Source organism: Procambarus clarkii, chromosome 41, assembly GCF_040958095.1.
Source record: "Procambarus clarkii isolate CNS0578487 chromosome 41, FALCON_Pclarkii_2.0, whole genome shotgun sequence".
Taxonomy (NCBI): domain Eukaryota; kingdom Metazoa; phylum Arthropoda; class Malacostraca; order Decapoda; family Cambaridae; genus Procambarus; species Procambarus clarkii.
The window spans coordinates 17028902-17046212 of NC_091190.1; the positions used below are offsets into that span (position 1 = coordinate 17028902).

Here is a 17311-nt window from a genome sequence, read left to right on the forward strand (position 1 = left end):
ACTACCTACACTTTGCAAACTTGGGATAATTGGCTCAAATTTCTGGCCATGTCATAGTGGTCTAGCAACTGAGGGAGACAGGAGAAGCTCTAATCTGAACTGATGTTTTCCAGGGCAATGTAGATGCTGTGAGCCCGTGTGTTTTGTGAATACTTAGGCTTAGATTAGGTTAGGTTATGTGGTTACGTTTTGTTGGCAATTATTGGTATTTTCAGTACGTTCCAAATTTGCGAAGTAGACTGACAACATACTGGGGCAAAAGACACGGAAGGAAATATAGAATAGAATCAGTGAGGAGTAGAGGTGCTATAGGCACAATCAGAGAGCAGTATCTGAACATTAGGGTCCACACCTGTTCAATACTCTCCCAGCATGCATTATAAATATTGCCGGAACAAAGTTGGACTTCCTCAAAAAACAATTAGATAGGTTCCTTGCAAGAAGTACCGGACCAACCAGGTTGTAGTAGATATGGTCACTACATATCTGCATTTCAGGCGGCCAGCATGGACCTGCTGGCCGCTCCAAGCAACAGAATGTTTGACCAAGAGTAAGGGACGGGAACTATTAGGAGAAAGCGCCAAGCCATTACGACTATATAGCACTTGGAAGGGATAAGGATTTGAGATGGGAAGGGGGGGGGGAAGGAATGATGCCCAACCATTTGGACGGTCGCCGACCTGCATGAAGCAAGACCATCGCTCTTCCATCCAGCCCAAGTGGTTATCATTAGTCGAGCCCCAGGCCGGGCTCGGGGGATTAGAGCTCCCGAAACACTGTCCAGATATGCTCCAGGACGATGCATTTAGACAGGTGCGATTCGAGCAGAGGACGTGAACGAAGCGTTGCTTGAGAAAAGTACATAAGTCATAAGCTGTGTTGTGTCTAAAATATTTATCATTCATAAACTGGGGGTTTGGCGGTTGGATTAACGAACATTTGGCCTTTGTTGGTGAGGATGGGTTGGAATCGACTATGGTAACGAATGTGACGAGGATTCAGTAGGAAAATAATTGATGTTCCAAAAAATAATATTACGAACCAAGAGTTGTTATTCAACATCAACTTAAGTAGCCTATCCATAGAAACTGACTTATTTAGTAAGTTTTGTATTTAATGTTAGTCTACAGCCTACATTATATTAGGTATAGAGTGAAGCTGGAGCCAACTGCGTGGCAGCCTTCATGTGGCGAGTTGACTTGATTTCACGAATAACGTACTTGTTGAGATCACATGTTCCAAATGGGAGTCAGGCAAGGACTGAATGATCACAGATAGTCATTCGTTAGTGATAGTCAGAGAGAGGCTCTATTGACTGAGATTCAGTAGTTCGTAAGTAGGCAAATCAGTAAGGTTCATAATCTCGACATTATTTAACAAGTATGGTTTCATTCACCAATTGAATAGGTGTTTTAATTTGTTTTACACTGAAAACTAACAATCGTTGCTTTTTATTTCAATGTTAAACTGACAATGGCCTTGTAAGCGCTTCGTAGTATTCGCATTGGGTTAGGCACAATTTTCTTTCCGTTCCCTCGGGTGCTTTTTTATCGTGCTTATCATTATACTTGAGAACGGTTGAGTTCCATGGGGTGTATCCACGGCCTCTCCTGACTGGCCTTGGGCGCCACCTGCACCCCGTTCTGCACCGCCCAGTCAATAGGTCACCCCTTTTACATATGCCACGCGTGTCTGTCCACTGGATCTCCCTTCTCTCATCTCCCCCTCCTGTCTCCTCTTTCTTTCCTCTTTCTTCCCTCTTTGTCCCTTTTCTCTCCCCTGTCTCCTCTCTCATTCCTCTTACCTGCACAGTAACTTCAGAATTCCTAGGCTGTCGGGTTTTAAACTACATCCCTTGTGAGCAAGTGACTAGATCAACTTACCAGCCAATATACTTTGAGGGTGGGGGAGTCCGATGGTTCATAGAAATATGAATTAAAATTGTTTAATTTTGCCCCTAAGGGCGGGTTTATTGGATAACGCCATTGATCTTGTGAGTGAACATACCGCCAAAGCAGCATGTACAACAAAGTCTACCCATCTTTCTACTCCCATCATATTTCGGACAGTCTCTCGTAAAATACACACACAAACACGCACTAGGTGAATACACTAGGTCAGGGAAACAGGATTTACGCTTAACAAGTTCACAATGTTTACAAGCTCTTGACGCACAAGCCTGCTCAACCCACTTCGTTTCATAAGCAGTGACGAGTCGCTGTTGTTTAACTTAGGAATGACTAATGTCTACAATCATTGGATACTTCTGTGAGTATAGATGATGCACGCTGTCGGAATGTGTTGGTTTGTCAGCGACGCGTAATATTGTTTGCGAGAACTAGATAATGGTGTGGGTGTGTGGGTTGGGGGATACACACCAATACGGGCGCACCAGCTGACGTGTGTATAAACAACCCATTCTACAAATACTAGTACAGTATATAGCAACTAGAGATTGAGAGGCATATCATAATAATATATACTGATATAAATATCATATGTAAATATATCCACAATTTGTACAGTTTAATTAATGTAAGTAGAGTTAGATTAAAACAAAGTCAGTTAGAAACTAACCAAACACTCCAGGCCTAATAAAGTGTAATTATGTACTACACTATGCCTAGGACACATATAGAGGTTGGGTTAATTATATTTTGTCCATGACTCGCCACTTAATTTTAAGGTAGCCTAACGTTGTTCAATTTTTGCTTCGCAAAATATTGTGCGGCTAATTATTGGTTCAGTTCAACTGTAAATATTTGTATCAATTAGTTACGGATAAAGCTTCTGGTCATCACACAAGCAAGTGCGATGATCACTCAAGTACATCATCATACATGACTTGCTAATGGTCCAAGACGGACCGAAACGTCGTCGTTTCTTCATTTTCTGATTTTTTTTCTTCATAACTTCAGCCAGGTTATTGTAATTCATTATCTGCATTATCATGCAAATAATTCACGTCTTGAGGCCTTAGGCCACTCCCAACCATGACTCAACGGCGACTTAAACCCACTTTAAGTATCCCCGTCTCATGTTTAGTATAGGTCTAATTGGTCGTGCTGGTAGCTCCAGGTATGATAGGGCTATTTTAACCTGAAACCGGTTTACAGTTTTCCTACTCCCATAGTCACGAAAAGACCAGGTGTTTCTGATGACTGCTCGAGCAAGGTTATTTCTGCTTTGGGCTCCGCAAACCTTCGCTTGCATTATCATACCCTGGTTACCTTGAGGTGCTTTCGGGGCTTGGCGTCCCCGCGGCCCGGTCGTCGACCAGGCCTCCTGATTGCGGGACTGATCAACCAGGCTGTTAGACGCGGCTGCTCGCAGCCTGACGTATGAGTCACAGCCTGGTTGATCAGGTATCCTTTGGAGGTGCTTATCCAGTTCTCTCTTGAACACTGTGAGGGGTCGGCCAGTTATGCCCCTTATGTGTAGTACCCTGGCGTTTATTAACATATTAGAACAATTTCCACATTTCTCTTGCGAATCCTCACCAGGTGAAAGCAGGCCCGCTTCGCCCCTGAACTATATAGCAAGTAGCCTATGCATTGGAACTTGAAGTAAGGGAGGTGGGCGTATAAGAGTAGCTGGCGCGCCCACACCACCAAGACGGTGTGGGCGCACCACCAGGACGGCCCCTTAAAACAAGGCTACAATCCTCAGTCGGATCAGGTGTAGACCAGTCTTCTGCTCACACCTTCATGCACAATGTCAAGATAATGCGACCAGTATTCAAGTCACCGCCAAAACTGCTGTAAAATATATTCCCTCTGGCCTGCTCGCAGGCGGGAAGGCATGCTCTGTGACGCGTTGGTTGTCATTTGTCACGACGCAGTATTGGTAGACAGTATGAAGACGAATTTATACCGTAACTAGTTGGTCAGAAACGCAAAGACGTGGGCTATCTATTTGGCGAAGCCCAGATGTGGGCTACCTCGTTTTAGAAGCCTAGTCCTCGGCCACTTTGTTTTAGGGGGCCTAGTCTTCGTCCTCCTTATTTTAGGGGGTCTAGTCATTGGTCATCTTGGTCCTGACCAAGGACGGCCTGCTGAAGGCCTGAGCTTAGAGCCCAGGCACTGTGTATCTCATCTGCTAAACATTGGGCGGTTGTCCTCGAGGGTGGCTGCTTGCTTAACCGCACTCATCCTTGCAGTGTTCTGAAGCGATCAGCGTCTATCAGATATCTGCAACAGCACCCACGGTCCACGCCCACACCAGCACCCACGGTCCACGCCCACACCAGCACCCACGGTCCACGCCCACACCAGCACCCACGGTCTACGCCCACGCCAGCGCCCACGGTCCACGCCCACACCAGCTCCCACGGTCCACGCCAGCGCCTACGGCCCACACACAGGGGTCAATGCTCACCTTCCCCAACCTCGGGCAGTAAATCCGTATTAAAGACCCATGGCCTCGCCTACACTAAATACGTACACTTGGCCTCGGTCCCACGCCCACCCGCTTAGTCTAATTTAGCTCTCACACCCCCTCACCTATATGCTGCCCTCCCCTCTGTCTACCCCCACCCCGCCCCTTCAACTTGTACCCACCTCATTCATCTTAACTCCCTCACCTTCCCTCCGTCCCTCCCTCGCTTCCTTCCGTCCCTCCCTCGCTTCCTTCCGTCCCTCCCTCGCTTCCTTCCGTCCCTCCCTCGCTTCCTTCCGTGCCTCCATCTCTTCCGTGCCTCCATCTCTTCCGTCCCTCCATCTCTTCCTTCCTTCCCTGTTCTTTCTCGCTCACTTCCTCTCTAAGACCAGGGCTAACTAGGAATCCCAACGAAACTGCAAGCTAAGAGCTGTTTCCCATCGTCAATCTCATCTGAAGCCTGACCCTTTACTTAATGCTATGGTACAATCATATCAGATATAGGCTTAACCAAGAGGCAGCTGCGCGCACCATACTCGTCTCATGGGTTGGTTCACCATGAATGATCGCTGATGGAGTAATGTTGTCGAGAAAGGCACTCACAGTGATAGTGTGGTGACAGTTAGGTTGCACAAGTGGAGAGTTAAAATTGTCCAGCGGGAAATTGATTGGGAAGCACCATGTCATTGTGCACTTGACTTGAGGTTATGGTACTTAATGCATAGTGTGAGGAAGATACTTTCCAGATGAACAGACATAACATCGGTAGGTTGCATGTGTACAGATTTACTGAAGCAAACTGCTGCTCCCATTCCTTGGCCTCACCTGTCACGAGGCATCCATCCATCGAGACATCTTCAAGAGGAAACTAGATTGTTTGCTTCAAGGAGTGCCGGACCAACCGGGCTGTGGTGGGTATGTGGGCCGCTCCAAGCAACAGCCTGGTGGACCAAACTCTCAGAAGTCAAGCCTGGCCTTGGGCCGGGCTTGGGGAGTAGAAGAACTCCCAGAACCCCATCAACCAGGTATCAACCAGGTATCCACCAGGTATCCATGAAGTATATACCATGTTGCTCCTATCCAGTCAACTAATTGCAATTTTCAAGATAACGATTGGTTTCTATTCGCGATCGTCCTGATCTCGGCTTCTAACAACAGCGTCTAACAGCCGGGTTGACGAGGCCACTAACCAGGAGGCCTGGCCAGAGACCGAGCCGAGGAGACACTCATCCTCGGAACGACCTCAAGTTAACCGTAAACAGTCATTAAGAAACTAAACACGGACCCCCCCCCCATTAAGATAACAACGAGTCGGTCCATTATCAGGACATGTTGGGTCTTCACTGCCATAACAGTTAGGTGATTGTTGCTTGGGTGTAGCCTGGGGTGGTGTTTTATCAGCCGGGTCGGAGACGTTGTTCTCTGGACCTGTCGCTGCTGTAAGCATGGGGCGTCTCTGTCCCACCCCTCCGCATACCACCAGTAACACTTGTATGGACAAGTGTTACTGTTTCCATGGACAGGGTTAAAGAACCCTGTCCATGGAGGACAGAAGAAAATATATGCTGATTAGCATTGTAAATGTGTGGCCACGTCTGTGGTAGGAAAAAAAAATACCAGTATTCATTCTTGGCTCCTGTTACATTCCTCAAACACTTTAATACTCTCTCTCTCCTCTTCTCTTCTCTGTCTGTCTCCCTTCCTCCCTCAAGAACAGGTAGGTGTAGGGTGTATTTTGTGAACAACGTGTTGCCTTGAGAGCTGCCGCCTAAAGGGTCATCCTGGCACACTCATCGGAACTCTGCCACTCTCTCAGACGCACTCAAGGGCGTACTCGATATATTCCACTTATCGATACTCTTCTCTCCACTCTAGGGACACGTTGTCAAGAGAGGCTAATTGCGCTTAAATGGTCATGGAACCTGATTGATGAAGATTAAGCCACCCAAGAGGTGAGACGGGCGTGAATAGTGGAGGCAGGGTTAGGTCCTGGTACCTAAATATACGATGTTTATATTTTCCGACCCACCCACCAGCTTGTGGGTTACCCTGTACCTTAGGGTAATGGTGGAGTTCCTCACTTCATCACTGTCTGTTGATATATATATATATATATATATATATATATATATATATATATATATATATATATATATATATATATATATATATATATATATAATTCATTGAATTCGTATTATTGTCAATGTTTTATAGTCTAATCATTTATATTTGATGTTATTGATTTTCTTTCTTTGGCCTGCTACCTCCTCCCTCTGGGCTCTTACTTTCTTCCTCCCTCTGGGCTCTTACTTTCTTCCTCCCTCTGGGCTCTTACTTTCTTCCTCCCTCTGGGCTCTTACTTTCTTCCTCCCTCTGGGCTCTTACTTTCTTCCTCCCTCTGGGCTCTTACTTTCTTCCTCCCTCTGGGCTCTTACTTTCTTCCTCCCTCTGGGCTCTTACTTTCTTCCTCCCTCTGGGCTCTTACTTTCTTCCTCCCTCTGGGCTCTTACTTTCTTCCTCCCTCTGGGCTCTTACTTTCTTCCTCCCTCTGGGCTCTTACTTTCTTCCTCCCTCTGGGCTCTTACTTTCTTCCCTCCTTCTGGGCTCTTACTTTCTTCCCTCCCTCTGGGCTCTTACTTTCTTCCCTCCTTCTGGGGTCCCGGAGCATGCACCCAACCCGTCCTCGACTCAAGTCCATTATATCCAACGGTCGACCCCACAGACGCATTCATAAATTTTAACATGCTGTTCATTCAAGACGGGAATTTTTCTTAAATATAAATTAATATTATAATATATTAGCATATTGTGCATATATATAGGCTTAGGTTAGGTGTTTAGGTTCTGTTGGCGATTATTTGTAGTACGTGGGTGAAGCATTTACAGCGTTGCGGTTCGAAGAAAATTCGTCAGTGAAGCACTTGATCCGGAAGTTTTAGCACGTCATCAGTTGTGAGTCGTGTGTAAACCGTTTTTCATTCATAAACTGTTGGAGTTTGGTGGGTGCATGGAATCATTTATGGGTCTTTGGAGAACAGGCTGATGAACCGGGAGCCTAGCTCCGGAATCAAGGAATTAATTGATTTGCTCCGGTTTGGGGCACCGAGGACCCGATTTGGGGTTCGGGGAATCAGCTCCAGAATCAATGGACCCCCATGAGGCTTCGGGGTAATTATGGATTCCCCATAAGAATCATATTATATGGAGGCGAAGATTGCAGAGGAAAAATGAATTGGTTAGAAAGGCGGGGGTCCAAGAGCTGAAGCTCGATTCTGCAGATACAAATAGTAAATTGTAAGTACAGAGGGTCATCGCCAACAGATGAGAGCGAGTGAGTCTTAAGAATATTTGTTCTTTGTCTCATTAGTGATGTTTGTGCGTGGGGGATATTAAGATATACAACGAACCAACATAACTTCTCACTGTTGCTTTGGGCTTAGTAGCAACACACCTGCAGTTTTATACTTAGAGATTTTCATATAGTCTTACCTGTTTATTTCTGAAAGTTAATTTCTGTTGAGAAATTTCCAAATCCACCCGTTTATTCTAATATATCGTCACATAGGACAGACAGTATTGTCCGGCCATGTGATGGAGTTGAGAGTATCTACGATAGTCAGATGTGAGAGTGAATGAGTTCCGGCGACACACGTGGAATCGTGGCATCTTTCATATACATTATACCGTTAATAGTGAGGGAATGTGCGTGCGGCGGCGGTGGTGGTGGGCCGTGTGTCCGGGTTACCGGTGCTTGGCGGAAATAGTGGAGGGGGGGGGATTCCCCTTGTCTCTCCCCAACACCTCCCCCTCTCTCTCTCCCTCCCGTGAGAAGCGAGGCTGGTTCCCACGCTCGCCTCTCACTATTGTCTCATGTGCGCCATGCAGGAACCCCTGCACCTGCATCCCTGCCCCTCGGCCAGTCCCTGCGAGCAACATGCCATTCCCCCTTTCACCCCCCCTCTTTCTCTATATATAAACGTGCAATCCCAACAAACATCCAACATAATCACATTTACACAAATGTTATTTGATACAATGCTATAACAACTTAGTAACAAAAATAGGGAGATTGTGATAGCCCGAAAACACTTGAAAAAACATCGTAGGAGACACTAGTGTAACACTATAAATGGTTTGTATTCAATATTTCACTAACTGAAATAAGTAGTCAGTTCACACAGGATTTTGGCGGTGCTAGGAGTGTCCGTCCGTACAACGTTAAAAGTCGTACTTCACAAATATTAAGGTTCATAGGTTGGACGAGGTAAGGTCGTGTCAGGTGACCTTGCCTCGCTAAGCAGGTAACGGCAGACGGTTGACTGTGTGTTCTTAGCATCAAACACGCCGCTGTCTAGGTGTGGTGGGAAGATAGCCTCTAGTTGCAATCTAGATTGCAACAACCCAATCAACCAGCTATCTCCAGGCTTACCTCCTGGTTTCCTCATCAATTCTCGAGCAGTTGTACATTGATAGAGAATTCCTCGCTCCATTAGAGGATCTAGCAAGAGCAGACCAGAGTCTTTGCTGGTCTGTCCCGGCCGGCTGGGGCCTAGACTGTCAGTCGTATTCCCCATCTCCTTATTATATCGTATTCCGCATCTCGTATTAACCAACTTGTACTCCAGAGACCTTGGGTGAGTTTGATTGTAAGTTCAGTATTCTGTGTTTCCTAAATGCTGTGACATTTGTAGGGGCAGTCAGCCGTGTTGCTCTAAATTTGTGTGGTGACTAATTCTGAATTAGTGTTGATATGGGAAAAGTCAGTGGAATATAATTATCCATGAAATATACAATAAATGAATAATCTCTTTTAAATTATTTTTAATTTATCTTAAATCCGATAACCTAAGATCTTTTGATTCATTTTTGGACTTGCTAAAGTGAAAGCTAGAGTGGAAAGCACTCTGAAGATTACTTACTAAAGATTCAGACTTTAAGATTATTAAATTACTGCTTCCAATGCTTGCAGTTGTTACTTGTTAACATAAGTTAATACTGTTAAAGATACGAGTTCCATTCCTTGTCTGGTAAACAGTCAGAATGTATGGTGGGAGCCCTTCTACCTTTCTATCTACCTCTATCTACTCTTAACTTATTCTAGCTCTTTTTTTCTAACTTTCTATTTATCTTCCTCTACTTCCTCTGTCCTTCTATCTAACTCTGCCCTTCATCCCATCTTCTCTCTTTCTAAACTTCCCCTCTCACTTGACTACTATTCCTCACATTCTTCCCTCACTCCTCCAACCTCACTTTCTCTCACTTTATGGTGTTCTTCATTTTTTTCCTCTCGATTTACTATTCGTTACACTGGGATTCGAAATAGGAATGGACTCTTCTTAAAGGGGGACACTGTGGCTGATCCTGGTGTCCTGTGACAGTCCCATACCTCCCATGTGTCACCCAGAAAAGTGGTTTGGAGCAAGTCCCAAGTGTCTGGCTTCCAACCTTGGACAGGGGAGGCAAACAGACATATTATTTTATAGATAGATATTCTCAAGGTTAACCACCTAGCCCATCATTGTGAACATCCAAATGATGGCAGTCACAACACAAGGCGCTCAGTCAGTATCAGTGTCACTCGGGCTGTACCATTCTCATGGACAGCATTATATTGACGACTAATAATTTAACAGGTCGATATAAGTGAAATATATTTAATTGGTCACACGGTTGACTCCAGCATCACTGTGTAACTTAATAAGATTTCAGCTCGACATTAAATTTAAATATATAATTATCTATTAACGATAATCATTAAATCGTTTTATAATGACAAGTTTGAGAATGGACTGAAGAGAGAGCTTTTAGCGTGTGGTAACTGTATTTACAACACTGGGTAACCCTCTTAGACCTTAGCTTGAGTTAAAACGAAAGAAGAAAGAAGCAGGTAGGAGAGGCAGGCAGCCGGTGGGAGAGACTTGATTGAAACAGATGAGACGGGTCTCTTAGTGACTTTGTGTCCCAGGTGTGTTTCCTGTAGGCAAACTGATTATCCCACGCCTGATGTTGCCTGCTGCTTGTCTGCCTCAATCCCGCCTGCCTCCCTTCCTTGCCTTCCGTCCCTCGACCCTTACCTGCCTCCCCTCCCTCCTTACCTGCCTCCTCTCCTTGCCTTACCAACCTCCCCTCCTTGCCTTACCAACCTCCTTGCCTTTCCCTTCCTCCCTCTCTGCCTTACCAACCTCCTTGCCTGCTTTAATCCCTCCCTCCCTTTTAAGTGAAGCGTTGGATGTACGACGGAAGGGAGTAAGAGAGAGGAGTGGGGCCAGTCTCCCTGCTTGCTCTAGTTTTTAATCCCTAACATTTTTACCTGATTTGACTGCTGTTTATGTTTAACAATTTATCGAATTCGTGTAGACTACTGCCGCATCCATACACTCTATAGCTTGCGGCCAAATGCGTTATGATAACGTAGGTCAGGCTATAAGTTGTGGTCAGCTTGGCTCAGCTCGTCGCTATCATACATTGTGTATTATAAGTTATATTAATGAATGATATCCTCCACTAACAGCAGTGTAAGTGGTGGTGATACAGTGGTGAAGCTTGGCTAATACAGGAAGATGTATTAGATAACATGACCTTAAAATACCGTACGTGTTTTCCTCCTCTTGCAGTGGCTGTTGTTGTTGTTGTTGTTATAGATTCAGCTACTCGGAACAAGCTCCAAGTAGCACGGGCTATGGTGAGCCCGTAGTGGACTTACCTGGCACAGGAGCGGGGCAAGTAGCCCGGGCTATGGTGAGCCCGTAGTGGACTTACCTGGCACAGGAGCGGGGCAAGTAGCCCGGGCTATGGTGAGCCCGTAGTGGACTTACCTGGCACAGGAGCGGGGCAAGTAGCCCGGGCTATGGTGAGCCCGTTGTGGACTTACCCGGCACAGGAGCGGGGCAAGTAGCCCGGGCTATGGTGAGCCCGTAGTGGACTTACCCGGCACAGGAGCGGGGCAAGTAGCCCGGGCTATGGTGAGCCCGTAGTGGACTTACCTGGCACAGGAGCGGGGCAAGTAGCCCGGGCTATGGTGAGCCCGTAGTGGACTTACCTGGCACAGGAGCGGGGCAAGTAGCACGGGCTATGGTGAGCCCGTAGTGGACTTACCTGGCACAGGAGCGGGGCAAGTAGCACGGGCTATGGTGAGCCCGTAGTGGACTTACCTGGCACAGAAACAGTGCTGTGAGTGGCGGCGGTGAGTGTGAATATAGTCCACCCGCCCCCACTTCCATCGCCCTCGGGTGCTCGCTACTGGGGCTGACCCTCAGAATGGGAAGGTGGAGGCGCTCTAGTAGAACGCGACTTGACGGCAGCTTGGCGGTGTGCTCTACGTGCGCAGCAGTTTGACAAGGCCAGTGTTAGGAAAGGATATCCGGTGACCAGCGTGGTGGAAACAGATTGGCGATTTTTGTTATAGTTGTACAGTGAGGAGGGAGGTGGATTGGCGGGAACTGGTTCCAGTGGGACGCAGGGTAAGAGACCTAGACTCCTGTTGATGCTTTCGGACACGTGCTGAGTGGTGTCAGATGATACTTTCGGACACGTGCTGAGTGGTGTTAGAGGTTGTATTTTCGTCGAAACACACACATACAGGTGGAAACTGAGTGCCCAAATGAGCCACAGAGATATTAGAAAGAACTTTTTTTAGTGTCAGAGTAGTTGACAAATGGAATGCATTAGGAAGTGATGTGGTGGAGGATGACTCCATACACAGTTTCAAGTGTAGATATGATAAAGCCCAATAGGCTCAGGAATCTGTACACCTGTTGATTGGCGGTTGAGAGGCGGGACCAAAGAGCCAGAGCTCATCCCCCGCAAACACAACTAGGTGAGTACACACACGTGTACGTATACTAGGGAAGTGGTTGGGGTGGGTAATCAACTCGAGAGTGAATGTTGAGCCCATTATGCCAACAAAGAGGCGAGGAGTGCATAATGTTACCGTATGAGTGACATTAGCGCGCGTGGTGGTGTGGTGTGTGTGCTGATGAAGAGCAGGTTTGATTAGCGGTGACCGGGCCAGCGCGGGTGCGTTGTGCTTTCACGTCCGCAAAGCTCATCCGACAATTGCCCGAGTGTGTGGTTAGGCCGCTAGCTCTTGTGTACTCACCTAGTTGTGCTTGCAGGTGTTGAGCTTCGGCTCATTGGTTCCGCCTCTCAACTGTCAATCAACCGGTGTAAAGATTCCTGAGCTTATTAGGCTCTATCATATCTACATTTGAAACTGTATGATTTCTGCCTCCACCACATCACGTCCTAATGCATTTCATTTGATGTGTGTATGCGTGCATGTGTGTGTGTGTGTGTATGTGTCGGGCAGATGATTTGGCAATAAGATCAACAAAAAGTTGATAATGTGTGTTTAATGTGAAACCAAACGAAAATTATATGCAAAGTGATAAACACACGTGAGGAAAAACAGTAGAAAATGCAGCGCGTTCTCCTAAGGTTTCCCAACGTCAAGAAACTGTCGGACTAAAGTGTTCTTATCCTGACATACCAGAGGACCCAAAACAGAAAACGGGACAGTATGACAATTTCGCGAGCCGTTAACACTTTCTAGTACGACGATTTTTGCCCTTAGATAAAATATACGTCAAAATGCGACGCTCTATTTAGGAGGCCGAGTTGATGCGTGTAGCCATGACGCATTTAGGGAGTGAGTACGCTACCTTCACGCAAGGACAAGTCAGGGAAATACCTGCCATGAGAGGCTAGATCTGAGCAGTATGGGGGGCGCGCGCGCTCCCAGTACCAACAATGATTACATGTATATTGAAGGGGGCAAATAACCACTGTTCCTGAACAAATAGGAATGTGAACTGTAGAATATGATTAATAATTGTGTACTGTGTGGGTTTGTGAACCCCCCTTGAAGGATCTTTTATAGGACGAGGGTAGAAATAGCCTCAGCTACTCTATCCTTTTGAGGTGTACTTCCTTTTCTCAGTAAACTTACTTGAACTGAACAAATAACAAGAGAAACTCGGACACGTTCTTGCAAGCTGTGCCGGACCAGCATAGTTGTAGTGGCTGTATGGCCATCCAAGCAACAGCTGTTGTTATAGATTCAGCTACTCGGAACAAGTTCCAAGTAGCACGGGCTATGGTGAGCTCGTAACTTGGCACAGGAGCGGGGCAAGTAGCACGGGCTATGGTGAGCCCTTAGTGGACTTACCTAGCACAGGAGCGGTGCTGTGTGGCATCCAAAGCAACAGCCGATTGGACTATGTTATCACAAGTCGAGCCTGCCTCAGGCGGGGCTTCGGGAGTAGGAGAATTCTCAGACCCCACTCCAGGTATGATCCAGGTATGCGTCACAATGGCGACTATGATTACATTCTCGCCGGGTATATAAGACTCTTCCTTCTGGGGGCATACATCTATGCCTGTTTATGTCTACGGTATTTTATATTTGGAAATGTAAATATGTGTAGCAGATTGTAAACTTGTACACTGCGTGTGTCGGGTTGAGCCTTATCAACGTGCCTGGCTTACGTACAGGGGAGTTTTGTATGGAGGGAAGATAGTTCCAGCTACCTCATCACTTGAAGTGACTTTCACGCACTGCGTAAACGTCTTTATATTTCCTGCACGAACACAATTTGCGCTTTAACGCGGCAGAGGAACCCCGTCCCCCCCCTTGGGAACACTACCATGACATTGGAGGGGGGGCTGAGGCACCCCATCCGCACTGGGAACACTACCATGACATTGGAGGGGGGGCTGAGGCACCCCATCCGCACTGGGAACACTACCATGACATTGGAGGGGGGGCTGAGGCATCCCATCCGCACTGGGAACACTACCATGACATTGGAGGGGGGGCTGAGGCACCCCATCCGCACTGGGAACACTACCATGACATTGGGGAGAGGGGGGGGGGGTTACAATGGTATCCCGTCCCTCCTAGAACAACCTTGATATTGAGGAGGGAGGGGGGGGGGAGATAATAGCACACTTGGATGACCCGGACAGGAGGCGGGGGGTGGGGGGGGGGATGGTGTGCTGGGTGTAGGATAAGGCACGCTAAGAATGTTGCACTAAGGATGATCCTAGGGTCCTGTAGGCTCCTCACACAGCCTTTATCCTCTTGGGTTTGGTCCATTTGTTAGCTTCCGGCAAAAGTCTGTTTAATATGGTCGACTCCTGGTCCAGGAGTCACCAATCATTTCCACGTCCACTTACGAAGCCTGTTTGTCTTTTTACAATCGTGGCGGCTTTGTTTACATTTATTAAACAGTCTATGAGCTTCACAATCTAAGGCTATTGTTATTATAAAACAGCCTCGTTGTGCTTCTGTTGTGCCCCCTCTCATAAACTGTTTATATAAACAAAGTCGCCATGATTCTTGAAAGATGTACAGGTTTCGCAGGTGGTTGCGTAGATGATTGATGAATCCAGGCTGTGGTTGTTATCGCGCCAGATAAATAATCAATCATTGATGTGAGAACCGGAGCCTTATCTAGCCAGTTCGACAATGGCATCATATGTTTGGGTTAAGCGGGTTTTAAGATGGTCAAGTTTGCCACGCATTTCTGACGAAGGAATGTATAGACAATCGTACTATACACGTATATTGTGTGCCACCGCTAAAGGTTTATTTTATGAACTAACAATTCATTATATTTAGGCCTAGCTTGTGGGGATTGCCACTAATAATTTTATATATGCTACAAAATTTGATATATGAACCTTTCAGTAGTGTGTGTGTTTCTACAGAAGGGCTCAATAAAATTCCCCCGTGACAGGTGCGGGCGATAGTAGCTGGAAGAGGTCCCTTTTTGTTATTGATTTGTTTTAGTGCTTGGCACTGCATTGTTAGTAATACAGCAGGAGTAAGCAGTCATATGTGGAGGGTGAACCCCGACTTGTGGGTACCGACGACAGTTACAAACAGAATGTTGGATTTCTAGGTAGAGCTGCTAGTACAAACTTATGCCTAAAGCCAGTAATTGTTTCGGGCAAGATTACCTCTTGAGGATGAAGGTAATAACGTGTCTCTTATTTTCCAGGAAAGAGAGATAGAGAGGACGAAAGCGGGCGTGAGGAGGCGAGGATGGGCGTGGTGGAGGTGGGGGTGAGGGTGGTGCGGGGCCCGGACTGGAAGTGGGGGGAGCAGGATGGTGGTGCAGGCCACGCAGGCACCGTGGTGGAGGTGGGCAGGCCGGGCTCCTCCACCACCCCTGACCGCACCGTAGTGGTCCAGTGGGACGCCGGGGCGCGCACCAACTACCGCGTGGGCTACCAGGCCGCCCATGACCTCAGGCTCCTTGATAATGCTCCCATAGGTGAGTACCCCTCTCACTTTAACCCATACCATACACCTACTGTGATTTGTATAACCCATTTGCAGTTCAAATAAGAGTTGAGCTTATCCTAGGTGTTGACAGCGAGGTTGAGTCTGGTTTGTGCCTGGAAGGGGGAGGACATGCTACCCGGACCGTCTCCCCCGGGCTGAGGTGAGACCCGACGCACCCGCCAGGTGAGTCAGCCCTGTGTGGGGGCCAGCACCAGGGTCTCGTCATGCTCTCTCGCTACTGACGCCACACTCAACCCACAAACTAGTATCTTTCGTACATATTTCGTACAGTACTTATATTAGTCTCGTACTTTCGTACAGTGAAGGCCTAAAATGGGAGATGAGTACACTTGAGTTGTGTGTAGGGCCACATGGCTTGTTTTATCAGGCCTATCATACCTGTAGGCTGATACTCGATACTCGTGAGGCCTATTGTACATGGTGTCCGTATTGATTTCAGAATACCTTTCTTGTATGGAAGTAACAATACTTGCATACAGGATATTAGTATCGGACTCTTCCACAAACATAACTAGCCGCACTATAGTTACCTTACATTACAGTACAATACATACACACAAAAATGCAGGAATAATTTAGATTTAAGGTCTGCTCTTGAAGCATTTGAAAAGTTCAGGCCAGACTTCTGGAATGTTGCAATATTATAATTACACTCTGATGTTTGTTCTTTCTATAGTATAAAACATTATGAACTGCAAAATTAAAAAGAAATCAAACTCATACTTTGCCTATAGTTGAAATACTGGCAGCCCACACCAATGGTCAAGTACTAGAGTGAGTGAGTGAGTGAGTGAGTGTATGTGTGTGTGTGTGTGTGTGTGTGTGTGTGTGTGAGAGTGAATGAATGAATGGATGAATGTTGAGTGGCCAGGTCGAGTATGGCCCGTTATTGTGATGTCAATGTGTATAGGTTATTTATTGTTCTAGTATTCTCTTTTTTTATCTTTTTATTTATAGATACAAGAGTTCTTAATTCATGTACAGCCACAAGCACACGCAGCGTTTCGGGCAGGTCCTTAATCCTTATTTTCCCCCAGAATATGACCCACCAAATCGTTTAACAACCAGGTACCCATTCACTACTGGGTCAACAAAGGCGCCCAGGATTGGGCGCCTTTAATCCAGGTTAAGGATTGGCGCCCAGTCAATCCTCCCCGGCCAGGATACAAACCCAGGCCAAAGGGCTCGCGACGCCTCGGGCGAGTGCTTTACCGCTGCGCCACGGGGTCCACATGGTGTGTGTGTTCCCGCTTGTGGGCCTAGGTCCCTCTCCCTTCTTAAGCCAGATGTCTTGTTGGATATCATCCTGTCACACGCCCTTGACTGACTCCTTTACACTCTGTTACACGTTTCATTTACCCTCTCAGCCAGTCAGTCTCTGGGCTCAGCATTTGACAGAGATCACATACGGCTTGGCCGTTTGAGGTGAGGTCATGACTTGCACCATTGTTGAGCCGGGGAATAAATCACCGGCCAGAGAGAACACTTGAGACACGCCCAACCTTGACATGACCCACAGAGAAATTGAAGGATATATATGCCCGGGCGTTTTCGTGTTGGATCCTCATATCCCAGAACTGTGGGATCCTGTATAGTGAAAGGCTCGGTGAACTCCCGCCA

The 17311-nt window shown here is 46.8% G+C and overlaps 1 protein-coding gene across 3 annotated transcripts in view; it reads left to right on the forward strand.

Annotated features, from left to right (window-relative positions):
• Positions 1 to 17311, forward strand: part of mib2 (mind bomb 2) — a 66806-nt gene that overhangs the window by 3011 nt on the left and 46484 nt on the right. For all 3 annotated transcript variants that reach the window (XM_045746990.2, XM_045746991.2, XM_045746992.2), the window contains exon 2: positions 15384 to 15659. In XM_045746990.2, coding sequence (XP_045602946.1) covers positions 15428 to 15659 — 232 coding nt within the window. In that variant the 5' untranslated portion in view covers positions 15384 to 15427. The remainder of the gene's footprint in view (positions 1 to 15383; positions 15660 to 17311) is intronic.